This window comes from Rutilus rutilus (genome assembly GCF_951802725.1).
Source record: "Rutilus rutilus genome assembly, chromosome: 19".
Lineage (NCBI taxonomy): Eukaryota > Metazoa > Chordata > Actinopteri > Cypriniformes > Leuciscidae > Rutilus > Rutilus rutilus.
The window spans coordinates 28,105,762-28,121,554 of NC_140232.1; the positions used below are offsets into that span (position 1 = coordinate 28,105,762).

At 36.0% G+C, this 15,793-nt stretch overlaps 1 protein-coding gene across 2 annotated transcripts; it reads left to right on the plus strand.

The window, feature by feature from the left end:
• The first annotated feature begins 299 nt into the window (after window positions 1-299).
• Window positions 300-15,771, plus strand: cabp4 (calcium binding protein 4). Of its 2 annotated transcripts, none has more exons than XM_084390238.1 (8): window positions 300-439; window positions 6,696-6,731; window positions 6,809-7,004; window positions 10,685-10,715; window positions 12,890-13,033; window positions 13,650-13,759; window positions 13,918-14,065; window positions 15,262-15,771. In XM_084390238.1, the coding sequence occupies exons 2-8, from the start codon at window positions 6,697-6,699 to the stop codon at window positions 15,288-15,290; spliced, it is 693 nt and encodes a 230-aa protein (XP_084246364.1). In that variant the 5' UTR covers window positions 300-439; window position 6,696; the 3' UTR covers window positions 15,291-15,771. The 2 variants fall into 2 exon arrangements, with proteins under 2 accessions (XP_084246364.1, XP_084246363.1); XM_084390237.1 differs by lacking the exon at window positions 300-439 and adding an exon at window positions 3,169-3,198.
• The last annotated feature ends 22 nt before the right edge of the window (window positions 15,772-15,793 follow it).

Below are 15,793 nucleotides of genomic sequence, written 5' to 3' on the forward strand. Positions count from 1 at the left end.
AAGTTTGATGAAAGGTTTTGATGCACTTCAAATGTTGACTACTGTATATCATATGACACATTTATGTTTTTGGACTTTTGACAAAAAGTTTCTGAGACAGCCTTGCATGACAACTAGCCCCAGAAGCTTTATAACCATGCTGATCTCTGTTATATGCATACATGCAATCACAGACAAATGTTGAGCAATATGTCTGATTCAGACAGTCACATTCACAGAACACTTGTACAGATTAATCCAAACACATCATCAGCATGCTCATCTCACATGCTAATCCAAACATATTTAGACAGATTATCACCTACCTGGATTATCAAAGGAGGGTGATGGGTCACTTTCTACAGGCAATCCACACCTTCTCTCAGAGGAGTAGGAATTGATTTTAAAAGATTGACTCAAGTGGTTCTGGACTGTACATTTTGCTCTTCTCATCCTGAAGGTAAGCTGAAAATATAATGTATTAAGATTTTAGAGTTGCTTGCATAATCTCTTTCTTGCAGATTTTTTCTTTTCACAGTTGCTAAAGGGCCTAAATGACTTAAAAACGCCACAGACAACATAGTATATTCAACAGTAACATATCAAGCACATGGTGACAGCTATAGCGGCAATCTTTTACAAAAGCTTTGCTGTATTAGTACAGAAACTGACAGGAAGAGAAGCTGTCAGACCATAATTACTGAATAATTACAGTAATGTTGAGGACATGACAGGCAGCCAAAGAGAAGTGATGAGGCATTGAATGCAGTCAGTCAGATGTAAAGTTGTGTTTTGGTGTAAACAGCAGCTACCCTAAACACAGCAACTGATAGTGGATTGTCACGGGCTGCCAGGCCGAGCAAGATAAATCCCATCGATGCGTGGTCGTAATGACAAAGGAGGGGGCGGCCTCATTTCAGCACCATGACACAAAATCGGTAATGGGGATCGATCGCGCCAGTCTGAACATTCCATGGGTATTGTTCTGTGGCTTGTTTTCAGATGTAACCCAGGAAAGTTCTTGCAATCTGTGATTGATCTAGAGCCAAAGGCCTTGTTTTGGATCATACGAGGAGAAGATCACAAAACATGCAGATATAGTGAACAAGGGGCTTTATAATGTGCATCCTTAGCACACATGCAAAAGATTCTATTTCAATTAACTGCTTTAAAACAATTTCTATTCATCAAAGAATACCGAAAAAAATTTTTTAGCATGGTTTCCACAAAAATATTAAGCAGCACAACTGTTTTCATTCAACATTAATAATAAGAAATGTTTCTTGAGCACCAAATCAGCATATTAGAATGATTTCTGAAGGATCATGCGTCACTGAAGACAAGAGAATTTCAGCTTAGTCATCACAGGAATAAAAAAATATATTTTTTTACATATTCATAATAAACATATTAAATGTCGTTAAGCCATTTTCCTTAAGGTTTTACTATCCATGTTGGACATTTGGTCCCCATATCTATAGAACCACCCCAGAGTAAAAATTAAAAAATATTAATATAAAGTAAAGTATATAAAAAAAATTGTAATATAAAGTTTAAAATGAGAAATAAAGAGAAATTGTGATACAAAGTTGCTATGCAAGATTAAAAAAGCCATAATTGTGAGATATGAAGTTGTAAACATGAGAAATACAGTTGCAATTATGAGAAACAAAAATGAAATTGTAAGATATAAAGTCAAATGCAAGATATGAAGTTGAAATCATGAGAAATAAAGTTGCAATTAACAGAAATAAAGTTACAACTGCAAGATATAAAATCGAGCTGTGAGATATAAAGTTGCAATTATTAGATAAATTCACATTGCAAGATAATAAAGTCACAATTGGGAGAAATAAAATAACCATGATCAAATATAAACATTTACTTACTTTTAATCATTTTTTTATTTAATTTTTTAAAAATCAAAAATGGGCTTCCATATAGATATTATATATAAAGACAAACAAACGACTGAAATCAAAATGTAGAAATTAGATAAGACTTTCCTAGGTGAGTTTTGGTTCCTCCTAAGGTTTCTTCCCATCCATTTTAACTTCTCGGGGCGATTTCCTTGCAATTGGTTGCTTTAAATCAATATAAATTAATATTATTTGACATTACAAAAGTAAATCAAAGTTCTAACATTCTAGCATTCACCTGTCAAACAGTAAGACAAAGCCATTTGAAAGCCTGTATCTGATGTCCTTGGCTAGAACAGATATCTCAATGTGATTGAGTCTTTCAGGGTGCGAAAGATTTATATCTCTGAAGGTCCATGTTTGATCTAATCTGCATCTGTCAGATGCAGTCATTTTTGGAAGGCCAGCTCTGAAAGGTGGCTGCCATAAAAAAAAAAAAAAAAAACTGTCATTTCGTGAACTTTACAAAAAAAAAAAAAAAAAAAAGGTGCAAGGATGTCACAGTTTGCAGCATTCCACAAACCAATCATCTCATATGTAATTTTAGAAATAATTACATTCGGTGTATCACAACTCGCATCAAAAAGGATCGGTATCTTAGCGTAATTTGCCCCAGCACAGCTTTGGCTCTCTTGGACCATTCTATCAGTTCCATAATTACCCCACCACTCCTCTGTTAAATTATTCCAATTAAAAAGAATTAGGAGCTGAAATTGCTCGTGTCAATGTGCTGATTGACAGCAATTGGTCACTTAGTTTAATAACTCTTGTAGATTAGCCAGGCAGGTTTTTCCAATTGGTGAGTGTCACTAATGCACTGAAATAGATTCACCAAATTACCAAGAGCAGGAGGATCTCACGTCTTTTAGTTCATCTCATCTATTCAAATATGAATAATTTGTTTGCTGTGACTGGGCTGTGAAGACTAAAAACTAATTAGACATTTCCTAAAGTAAGCTTTTATTTAACTAGGTTCTTCAGATGTAATTTATTGAGCCAACATATTGATTTGTCAAAGCCTTGCTTTTGACTCAGTTATCTAATTTAAGAGATATAATAAGCAAGTAAATAAATAAATATGCGGACATGATATATCAATTTAAATGGAAACCTGTAACCTATATTAATTTAAAGCTCCCTCTAAGACAAAAGTCCATAATGTACAAAACAGTCAGCATAGCAACATGACGAACAACGTGACAATATTACAGTGATATTAATACTAAAGGTCTCTGAGGTCATTTTTACTACAATCAACAGCAGCAAGATGGCGTAACTTGCGTTTGTATGAAATGAAAGTGTGAGTATATGGTGTGATATGAGAAACGTGAAAGTAGCGTTTCAGTTATGTGGATGCTAGGACTGATATACATTGCCATGGACAACAGCGACTGTATAGGATGCAACAGTGCTGCCCACCTTTTCTTTGGCCTTGGTTCCTGAAGTTTATATATTTATATATATATATATATATATATATATATATATATATATATATATATATATATATATATATATATATATATATTTAATTTTCCCGCAAGTTTTTTAAAAAGTATTTGTTAGAGTTATAAGCCACAAAGCCAACCAACTAGCTAAGAGGTAAATTACAAAATTACAAACTTTAATTTGAAGAAAAAAAGTGAAAAGTACAAGACTGTATAACGTAATGATAGAAAAAACTGCAATCCCATGAAGCATTGTGTTTGAAAATTAAATTTAAAATGATGGAGAAATAAAAAATATTTATTTAAAGAGGTTGTTTCATGGAAGTGGATGGGCACTAAATACTTCTTTTGACATGATTTGCTTGTAGCAATTCTCTGATTGCAGAATCACAGGTAATGTTGTTTTTTCACGAGCAATTCCGCTGTTGAACATGAATATTAAAAAAGATGGCTTCAACAAAACCATATACCATCAATTAATAACCTTGTGGCTCACAGTAGGTTTATCTAAAGGCAAAAATGTTTTTTTCATGCATCTGTCAATTTTGAGATTTTGGGCTATTTTGCTTTCCATGAAGTGTTGTTTTTAAGAAAACATCCAAAATACACTTTTAATTGGTGCTTTTATTGCATTTTATCCATTTGCGTATGTGTAGATTTCATTACAATACATTTATTTAAAGGCCGTTTCTCAAAATGATTTTTTTCTGAAATCTCAACTTCAGCAGCACTTACATGCACCAAACTTTACAGTTTAATTCTATCCATATTCTGAAGGTTTTTACAGAGGGATCTGTTCATATACAATTTACCTGATTTTATTCCTAAAAAAAAAATTATATGTCAAAAGAAAAACATTTACCTGGCTTTATCCAGTGTTCAGATTTCTGTTCTGGAAATGTATGCAAATTAGTACACATTTAAATATTACCAAAACATGTAATACAACATGTTTTTGCAGTTCTTAAAGGGGATGTCTAATGCTATTTCATGCCTTCTGACTTATTTACACTGTTAAAGAGTTGGATTCTCATGTTAAACATGGCCAACATTTCATAAAAAACAAGTTGGACATATGACAGAATATTTCTGTGCCAAATACCCTCCTTCCAGATTTGTATAAGTGATAAAGGTGGGAATTGCTTGTATGGGCACTTCTCCAGGAAGAGTGTGCGCACACATCAACCAGAGCGACAGCAAAAGCGGTGAACAGCGTATCTGTCTTTTATAAATCTAATAAAACTAAAGACTCTTCGGATATATAGGTACTCAAGATTAACATGTAATCCCCTTTAATGTAATCAATTAAATAGGGAAGTATGGTGATATCTAGTTAATTTTTTTACCCTATTCACCTGGGGTATATTGCCTTAAGTTATCTTTAAAATTCAATTCCCCTATGGAAAAAAAGAAAGGGATTTCTGGAACCCGTCTATTCCACTCTATATACTGTATGTGGATAACACTGTCTAGCATTATTTGGTCTTGGACTAATTTGAGATATTTCTTAGATCTTTTTTAAGGATAAAAATCTGATCAGTCACACTTTGCTCTTCAAGTAAGATCATATGGTCTAAGAGAAACAATTAAAGGGGCCATATAATGCCATTTTTGTACAAGCTAATATGATTCTTTAGGGTCTAAATTAAACGTTTGTAATATACTTTAATTAAAAATTCTCATTAGTATTGTAAGAAAACACTCATTTTACCTCTTCAAAAACAGCTCTGTTTTCAGCACGCCGTTTAAGTGCATGTGTCTTTAAATGATAATGAGCTTTGCTCACCCCACCCCTCTGTTCTGTGCGTAACACAATAACCATAACGCGTTGTTCATTATAAACGTGGGATTATGAATTATATTGAGAACGTCGTACATAGAAAACATGCCTTAATGTTCCCTGAGTGTAAACAGCTGCATTCATCATGAAGCATGCAGGAAGCAATTTGCAAAGATTAATATAAATGTTAACATAAAGGTTAATAAAATGTTACACTCACTTCAGTTCTTCTGGAGATGCAGCAGGAACACAACTAGTTGGTACCGATCCTTTTTTCAGGAGCAGCTTCTTAGCAAAACCAGCTTTATATTGACCTCGTTTGTAAAGCAGTCTGGTGAGTGAAATGATTTGCGCAAACATGAAAGCATTGACGTTGATCGTGGGGAATATTCCCTTCAAAAACAAACTCAGCCACTGCGTCTTCAGCGGTTCGGATTTAGGAACATCAAAATGACTGCTGTGTTCCTTATTACAGCCAAGAACAGAACACCACAATCGCTTAGACGCCATTCTGCTCATTGACAGTGCACCAGTATATCAACAATGACCGCACCGGTCCGCGCGAACTATGATTGACAGCTCGCTCACGAGCGAGGGCGGGTCTGTGTTGAAACGCTACTGTCAATCAACAATCGTGGGAGGGGCGTCGATTTTGTGTCGTCACAAAATCGAACGGCTTGATTTGAGATGGGGGAAAACATATAAGAAGATTAAAAAAAAAAAACACTGGATGGATTTTTATCATTTTATGGTGGTTGTGTACAGGCACTGGCAACACACATTTCAGTACAATCAACTTGTAAAAGTGCATGTACCATTATATGACCCCTTTAAGACATTGGTATTTCCCTTTCTAATTGACCATTTCTTTTCCAAATGTTTAATGGAGAACAACTGATTTTTAAAGAATCAAAACGCCAGGGCATTAAGAAATAAATGGTTTTGTGTGAACAATTTGCTCATTTTGAATTGATCCTTGTTGCTTGTAAGGAGCCATTGACAATTTCGGTTTAATGACTTGTTTGATGGGCAGAGGACAGACAGAGGTTTGCTGCTTTGCTTCGGCATATTAAACTGTTGATTATAATTTATAGGCTGTCTAGTGTGCCTGTCGGCCTCCATTGTAATCCAATTCAGCGCTCGGAGGAACGGCCCGTCCTCTTGGATCTGCCGCTAGCATGCGTTTGATTATGCCGTGTGTCCTTCTCTTCAAAAAGAAGCCAATCTAATGGAAAACAATAGCATCAAACTGTTGCCATTTGGAACAGTCATTGTAATTCCAGCCTATGACCTTTCTAACTATTATAATGTCAGGAAGCAACCCAACGGGCATTTTTAACAGGAATCAGGCCTCTGCCCAACCACTGAACTCTAGGGTAAAACAGCAGTAACTTGGCAGGAAAGCTGCTACCATGTTTTATACATGTTAATGTCAATGGACTGGGCATGGTTGCAATAATTGTTACAACAATTTCAAAGTGGACGAATTCGCAAACGAAATGGGAAAGAACAATGGTACATAAACTTCTGAATATCTAAAATTTCCCCTCTCTCCTTGTTATCTACTAGCATGTCTCAGAGGAGTAAAACGTCTTCAAAAGAAAGGTACGAGATGGCTCTAAACCACTGCATTGGTTGAGGTGATGTGCAGTGTGGTCACTACCTATATTCTCTCCCTTTAGCAGCTCCTCTGGTCCTTCATCCTCATCAGATGCTCATCCTCCACGCTCTGCTCTTCGTAACTCCTCCAAGGACTCGAAAAACTCAGGTCACAGGGACTCATCTGACAGCCAAGAACGCCGCAGCAGTAGAACTTCGAGCCAGAATTCAGCTATTGCTGCGGCATATACGCAGTATCTTAATGCTCTCTTTGGACAGGTAAATCTACATCTTTAGATTTATCCTTGCTAGTTTTGTCTAGTAAATGTCTTAAATGTTTAGGATAACAAAAAAGGTACCTAATGCTACTTTTATATATATCATGGTATTTTTAATGATTACCATATTCATGTAACATGGTATTTACAGTAAATGCTACTCAAAGGTACTTCAGTGGAATAAAATAATGTGAATTTAAGTGCTTAAACTTAACTAACAAAGTTCAGGGAAGGAGGCGGACGTTAAATGTAACTTTAATCGCAAAAAAACAACAACATCAAAATGAAAGGAGCAGTACTATCCCAGGCTCTTGGCCCCAACCAGCTTCATTCTAACGTTAATAAAACTTTAATACATTTGCTCACCCATGAAAGAGATTACTGCCTGAATCCCGTCGGATTGCTTTCCATTGGCTCTGGAGGGGAAGACGACAACTCCCATTATTCCACGCTCACTGACAGCATCATCAAGCTATGTCTTTGTTATTGTTTTGAATAAGTGACATTTGAATCTGCTTTAATAATATTTAGTTTTAATTTTAATTTAAGTTGTCAATTTTGTTGTTTTGTCATTTTTATTAGATTTTAATATAAAAATTTAATTTTCTATTTGGCTTAGCTTTCATTTTTTTTTTTTTTTAAACTTTAATTTAATTTCAGTTTTAATTTTAGCAATTTTAGTACTTAGTAGCTATCATCTCTACTTTCCAGTTAAAGTTAATTAAGTTAAAGCTTTCATCTAATATTTTTTTATTTCAGCTTTACTTCAATTATCGAAAACGATTTTTAATAGTTTTAGTTTACAATATCAACACTGATTCAGCAATCATGGTATTACCATCTGATACAATCGCTGTACCATGGTACTGGGAAAAACAATTAAACCATCCTAAGCAGGTCTGAGCTGGCTTAAGATGGTCTCCTATTCTGGCCAAGCTGGTGTTAAGCTGCATGGTTTAGCTAGTCTGACCAGTTGAAAAGCGCATAAAACCACTCTAAAACCACCCTGAGAGACCAAATAAGACCAGCAAACTAGTTTAGATTCTAGATGGTTTTAGACAGGTGGACACATATATCCAGGACCGATGCGTCTTTATTTAGCACAAGGTCAGGTTCATAATCTGTGATATATCTGCTGAGAAAATATTGCCGCCTGTCAACGCACCACCTTCCTCCTCAATCAGGTCAATAACAAGTGCCAAGTCAAGTTATTTTGGTACACTGAAGCCCAGACCTAAGCAAGCATCTTGTTCCTGCTGTTAAAACCGATGCTATGAATCTGTCACGAATCACTGAATCATAGCCATTTAAACTCAGAGATGCTTGATTATATTTTCAAGAGTACGTCTGGAGATCAGAGAGCCAGCGAGCAAGAAACAGGCAGAAAACAGAGAGACTGAAGAACAGTAGAGAGAGAGATAATGGATGGAGTCTAAGATACAAACAAGACAAAGGTGCTCCGACACAAATTGGAAAATATACCAATGTATGCACAGTACACAGCCTAAAGCTCCATGGCTTCTGCTTGGCAGATTGGAGGGATGAATGAAATAAAAACAGATAGACAAGGGGCCCTATTAGCATATATCTATGGGTAAATAGCCTGAAGCAACTCACAAGTTGCATAACTGCTCCCTCTTCCAGAGACGTCTGAGTAATGCATTATTTTTAATAATAAATAGGCCTGCGTGTTTTAGGGAATTTGGTCCAAAAGTCAAATAAATGCACTGAATGAAACATTTCAAAGTGGGCCATGCCCTTGGGCACCAACTATTTCTCAGTTAGCAAAGCCTTACAAATCAATTAGGCCTTATAAAAGTTGTAATATACATATACCCATTAGGCTTGCTGTGGTAGTCGGTTACTGTTGTTATGGAGTTCAGCTGTACACCGATTACATCACTTGGCCACAGCAGCACCGCCTCCACTGTTTTTTTTTTTTTAGAAATAAAAACCATTTAGTTCAGTTGGACAATGGACGCTACAAAGCATCTGCTTTGCTCCATATACAGCACGAGCTGTAGAGCAGAGGTGTAAAAAAATACCTGAAAACCATATACCTTACAGTGAAAAAGACTTCATTACGAGTTACAAGTCACCAGTTCCAAAACGACTAGAGTAAAATAGGCCTGGTTTCACAAACAGGGCTTGGATTAAGCCAGGATTAGGTCTTAGTTAAATTAGGACATTTAAGTAGGACCTTTTATAAACATGCTTTAGAAAAAATAAAACATGGTGTGCATCTTGAGACAAAACAATGGGAATGATATATTGTAATAAATCGAGATCAACAAAACAGCCTCTTAAACATCTACAAACACTGAAGTCTCAGTTAAGCTTAAGTGCTCAAAAAGAGCATAAGTAACCAAATATCCTTCCAAAAGGTCTCTTCAATATAACGAATAATTAAAATAAAGTTAAGTAAAATTAAGTCAAAGCCTACTTGCAATAGACTTCATTGGCCTCATCACAGATATCCTCATCTCGAATATGAAACAGCTGGGATTCAGCTACTTCCTTCTAATGCACTCGCATTCGTGTAAAGTAGCCTTGTTGACAAGTTTGGGTGAGTAAGGGCAAAACGCATAGTACCGCATTAAGCTTATAGTACCTTCAATGCCCTATAGATGGCAAATTCGCTTCTTTTTTAGCAGAAATAAACTGCTGCAGAAAAATGTATGGAGGTAAAATCTCCCTGCCCCTAGAAAACTAATTGGGAACGTAACAGTTATTCGATGTTAAAATACTTTATATGCAGAAATAAAAAAATAAGTAAGCAATTTAAAGATTCTCTGTGGTGCTTTAAAAATATGACCCGACATAGAAACACTGGCTCAACCAATAGCATGAGTTTGGGGTGGGACTATCTGTTTAATGACCAATGGAAGACAGGAAACCTGTTTGAAAACATAATTTTTGCAATTTCATTTCATGAAACTATAGCGGCTCAAAAATTGCACGCTTTACCATTAATCATTGTACTTCAAAGTCTACAGTGCAAAATCTGTCAAGCCATAAGCTTCATGGCAGAAGAAATTCTAATGAACTGCATTTCATTTAAAAAATAACAACATGCAACTTCATGAAAGTAATAAATGTGCATACATTCATGTGTATCCATTTCTGAAAGTGCTAGCAGATATGTATATTTGTATTGCATTTATGTGTATTTGTAAGATTTAATCATATTAAAGCATGCATGTGTCCACGAACCTGAATAAAACTGCATGTGATGATATCAATTCATCAAATACAGCAATAACATTTTATAATAATAATAATTTGCAATCATTTATAAACCATTTCTCTCCTATCCCCCGCCCCCCATTTTATTTTTGCAAAATGATTACATTTTTCCCCGCATCTCTCCCCGTTCTTTGTTTGTATAAGCGTTGACGTGAGGCATGGTAGGGCATGTTATGGTGTAATCCAATTATACCCCCCCCCCCCCCACACACACACACACACTCCATGCGTCATTCTCAGTTATTAGTGATTAAAAATGGGCGATGTCTCTAAGGATGTTCAGCTCTCATGCTGTAATAATTTCCATATTTAGCTGTTTTTTGTGTCACAATTTTTTTCCTGTCATTTTGCTCTCTCTCATCTCTCTGTCCTTCTAACTTTCTATCGCTCTCTCTCTCTCTCTCTCTCTTTCTCTCACACATTTACCTTCACCAGGACAGAGATTTACTGCCAGAGGAACTAGACGGTACGTACAAAACATGCATATTTAATATCCGAGCCATTGCACAGCACATAGACGAACACAATACAAATGCTGCGCACACTCAGCATAAGATAAACAACTGACAATATTCAATAACATCTGACACAAATAAATTTGATTAAAAATGAATTGGTATTGTCATGAATGGTGAATGGCATACAGTGGATAGAGAAGTAAGCAGCATTAATAATACCAGAGCAGTGAGTCAGCCTGTGCTGATGGTTCTACGGTTAAGCTGCACAGTCACATAGATTAGCCTATATAACTGGTGCAGTATGTAGCCTATACTAATGCAAAGTTCAATAATATATATAACTAATAATGACTAAAATAATTGTGCACCCCTAGTTTCAGGTGTTTTTTTGTTTGTTTTGTTTTTTACTGGATGTTCGTGTTAAGGTTTCAGGTTTATATAACTATATATTACCAAGTTGAGCAAAGATTTGTTTTTTTTTACATTGAAATGACAGTCAAATTTGTGACATCATTTTTTATGTAATGCTAAAACATTGCTGTTCACTTTCAGAAGTTGTAGTGATGCTCTCTTTTCCCAGAAAGAATGTGAAACATATTGGTTATATCATGTTCTGTTTTTTTAAATATTGAAATATGATTTAAGTTGATTTTACACACTAAAAGTATGTATCACATATTGAATATCGCATTATTATGAAGTATTTTTCTTCAATATCAGGCAGCCCTTATATCATATATCCTTTCATCGTTTTTTTTTTCTTCAAAAATGGTCAGCGACAGGAAAACCTTCAGATGTTGAATTTTCTATTAATTTTACTGTATATGAGATTTGTAATGTTAGCAACCCTGTTACAATGCAGTTTGCAAAACCCGGTCTAAACTCAGTATAAAACTCAGATTTTTAATAAACATTCAATAACTGTATAAATTAAACATTAGTAGCACATTTTAATTAATGACAAATTCTGATAAAATAATTAATTTTAGCTACTAAAATAATAAATACAATTTGGATACAGTTAAGGATACCAAGAACGCTAATATGGGACAGGCCAAAAGTACTAGCCTGGGTGCCAGCCCGAACCCCGCCCACAATATTTTTTGGTCGGGAAGTTCGGTCTGGACTCGCTCCGTTGAGGAGCTATTATGCCCGAACAAAAATTGTTCGGACCAATCAAATTGTCAGGGCGGGCTTTATACGATGATGGACAGATGAGCAATGCAACGTAATCGTCCACGTCACCAAAGAGCGCTTGATTTGAATTAGTTTACAACAAAGACGACTGCTGCTGGAGAATTGAGATTTCACGAGTTCACATTTACAAATAAGTCAGATAGAATAAATGCGTTTATAAGATTTCACACAAATAAGTCGATAGAATAAATGCGTATATGACGTGCTGTCCGAGGAGAGGGCTGTGGGCTCGGTAGCCATGCTCCCCCGTATTCCTGGTTGTGAGAGAACAAGACAAGAGTGAGGATTCGGGGTGGTGGAGGGATGCTGAAAAACTGTCAAGGAGTGTTAGGTAAGTTGACAGAGTGAATATGCTTCCTCGTGCTGATATAGGGTAACGTTAGACATGGTATTGTTTGATGACAAGTTTATATTGGATTGATTATTTGTACGTGCTCCTCCCGAACTTTGTTTATGAAACATCATGTGTAGATTCCGCCATCGCGTCTGTTATATCGACAGCGCATTCATTTTAAAAGAGGAACAGAGAGCCGCGACATTTTGTTGGTTGAAAATATGAATGAAGAACATGCGTCATTTACTCCGTTGCTCTGATTGGTTGTAGGTCTATCCAATTGAGTGCAGAGTTTTTTTTTTTCCTGGTTTGGTTGAGACACGCCCCATAATCAAATCTCTATGGAAAAGTATCAGACTCACATTCTGACTAGAATTGAGTATGACGACGTCAGGCTACAAAAGTACAATTTTAAGAGGGGAAAAAGATAAATGTGTTTTAAACTAGCTATCTCTTATGCTAGGATATGTTTTATTATTATGAGAACACATCTAATATTTCTTACAATAAAACAGTGGATTTGTAAAAACTAATTGTAATATTAATGTTTCATAAAATGTAGCCCATTACAAATAGCAGACTACTATATCCAGTAAGCTGAAGAAAAGATGACGATGTGATTAAATGTGATTACATTTCTTTACCCTTTAGAGCTCCATGTAGCATTCAAAGAGTTTGACTATGACCAGGATGGATATTTACACTACAAAGATGTTGCAGACTGCATGAGAACCATGGGATACATGCCAACAGAGATGGAACTGATTGAGATCATTCAGCAGATAAAAATGAAATGTGAGTGTGTAGGCTTGAAAACAGTTTCAGATGATGGCATGTGTGTGTCTATTTATACACTGCCTAAGCTCTACTCGTTCAAAAGTTTGAGGTCACTGCGGTTTTTTGTTTGTTTGTTTTGAAAGAAATACTTTTATTTACCAAGGACACATTTTTCAAAAGTGACAGTAAAGACATTTATACTATGTCTATTTCAAATAAATGCTGTTCTTTTAAACTTTTTATTTGTCAAAGAATCCTGAAAAATTAAGTATCGCGGCTTCCACAATAATACTGAGCTGCACAACTGTCTTCAAAATTATAATAAGAAATGTTTTCAAAATCAAAATGTTCAAATCAGCATATTAGAATGATTTCTGATGGATCATGTGACACTGAAGACTGGAGTAAAGATGCTGAAAATTCAGCTTGGCCATCACAGGAATATATATATATATATATTTTAAAATAGAACAGTTATTTTAAATTGTAATAATATGTCACAATATTACTGTTTTCACTGTATTTTTTGATTGAATAAATGCAGCCTTGGTGAGCATTAGAGACTTTAGATCTTACCAACTCTAAAGGTAGTTGTAAAGATAAGTGTGTTAATGTGGTATGTGTGTGTTTGTAGGGGGTGGTCATGTGGACTTTGATGATTTCTGTGAATTAATGGGGCCCAGGATGTTGGCTGAGACTGCTCATATGGTCGGTCTAAGGGAGATGCACTGTGCATTCAAACAGGTGAGTGCACACTCTAAAGTTGCCTTCAAAAGGAAGCTCACTTTGAAGTGTACATTAAATAGAGAACAAAACCCCACAAACATCAAATCGTGATATATTGCATCTTTCCCAACCTATAAATAATACTATATCTTCATGAAACTGAATATCTCTCTTAGTTTGACTGTGACGGTGATGGACGCATCACCTTTGAGGAGCTGAAAGAGTCCACAAAGACGTTGCTCGGTGAGAAACTGAAGAAAGGAGAACTGGAAGAAATTCTGACAGACATCGACCTCAACGGAGATGGGAATGTGGACTTTGATGGTAAGGAAGGCAGAATGCTTTTGAATATGTACTACTCTGGGAACTGATGCACGAGTTTACAGGTGAGAAGACTTTCTCTGGACTATTGAGCAGAGTAGATCAAAGCTCAAGCCATTCACTGAGCAGTGAACAAGCAAAAGAAAGGAACGTGTAACGTAACAAACATGCAAAACGATAACCAATTTAACTTAATTCACTAATATAAACGTAATAACCAACGTTAAGTCACTAAAAACAATAGCAAGACTCTAGAGCGCCATCTAGTGGCCAGCAGATGAAACAGCAGCAGCCCTCTTTTCCCTTGAAGTAAATGTGGCTCTTGCTGAGATCTGCTTTTCTGTGTTTTTGGATTGTTCTACCTCTGCAAAAATATCTTTCCAAAAAATGTCAGTAGACAACTCCAGACAACATGAGCTGAGGAAATTATGTGATCTAGGAGCTTCATACATCTTTTTACAGCAGATGCCAATGAAATCTATGATTAAAACACGACAAGTCTATCCGTCACGGCTTTGCTTTCCTGTCATGGCGCTGCTCTGAATAAGGTCTATAATTCCTACACAACTGTGGAGCAACAGACACCCCTCTCGACATGACGTTTATTAAAAATAAAAAATAAAAATAAAATGTTCGGGAGGAGGTACAGCCAACCTACCTCTATCCCACGACAGTTTTCCAGCAACAATCCAGCACAGTTAATTTCTGGGTTCGGACCTTCGGAGTCGGACCCGATTCCGAGCTTGGGGCCCTTCCCCTCGGACAGCAGGGGAAATATGCATACAATATCAAATTATAAGTAAGGGTTAATTCGTGAACTTTATATTTACTTGATTTGATTTTAAAATGGAGTTATAAACGAAATAACTTGTTCATGTTGACTTGTCAACCACTTAACTTACCTCACTCAGGAGACAATTCCCGCCACCTCCATGTGTGTAACCTCTATTATATAAACTAACTATGATAAAGGAGCACAGGGAGGTAACTTAGAGCTCGAGTGGGGGAAAAGTTTACCACTTTCAAGAATTGGATAGATACGAACTTCTGAAAAAGGCTCGCTTCTTTTTCCACACGAATTCCGTTGATTAGTACGGATCCCCCCAAGTGACATTTCAGGGAAAAGGCCTCTTATCGTGTGCCTCGTAGAACAGAACCAAGATTTTACATTAACTAGTTTTGTCTCTGTTTTCTTTCAGAGTTTGTCATGATGCTGTCTCTCCGATAGCTGAATGGATTTCCATATAAAGAGCTCAATCATGAAATCATCAAACCTGTCAGTCAAGTTGTTAAATTCGGTGAGCATGAACTGCTGAGATTTATGTAGAACTGTACAGAGTATTTGTATTCAATAAAGGTTCGAAACTCTGTAAAAATGTTCTTGTTTGTTCGATTGAGGATGGTGGATTATCTAAATAGTAAGTAGTGTACGGGACAACAAATCTGGGAGTTATGAAACAGCTGTTGTTGCGCAACCAGTGACGTTGCTGCAACCTAGTGGAGGATATAGGTAACGATAATAATACTTATTATCTGACAAGAATAATGATGATAATATGAATAAAAATAAATTAGGCTCCAGTATCCATAGGACATGTTGTTTGGAAAATGGATAGATAATAATAATAATCCTTGTGGACCTACATAGGCTCCAACATCCCATGACTCTATATGAAAAGCGGTTTGTAAAATAGATGGATGGATAATGTAAATAAAGAAACTAACAAAGAT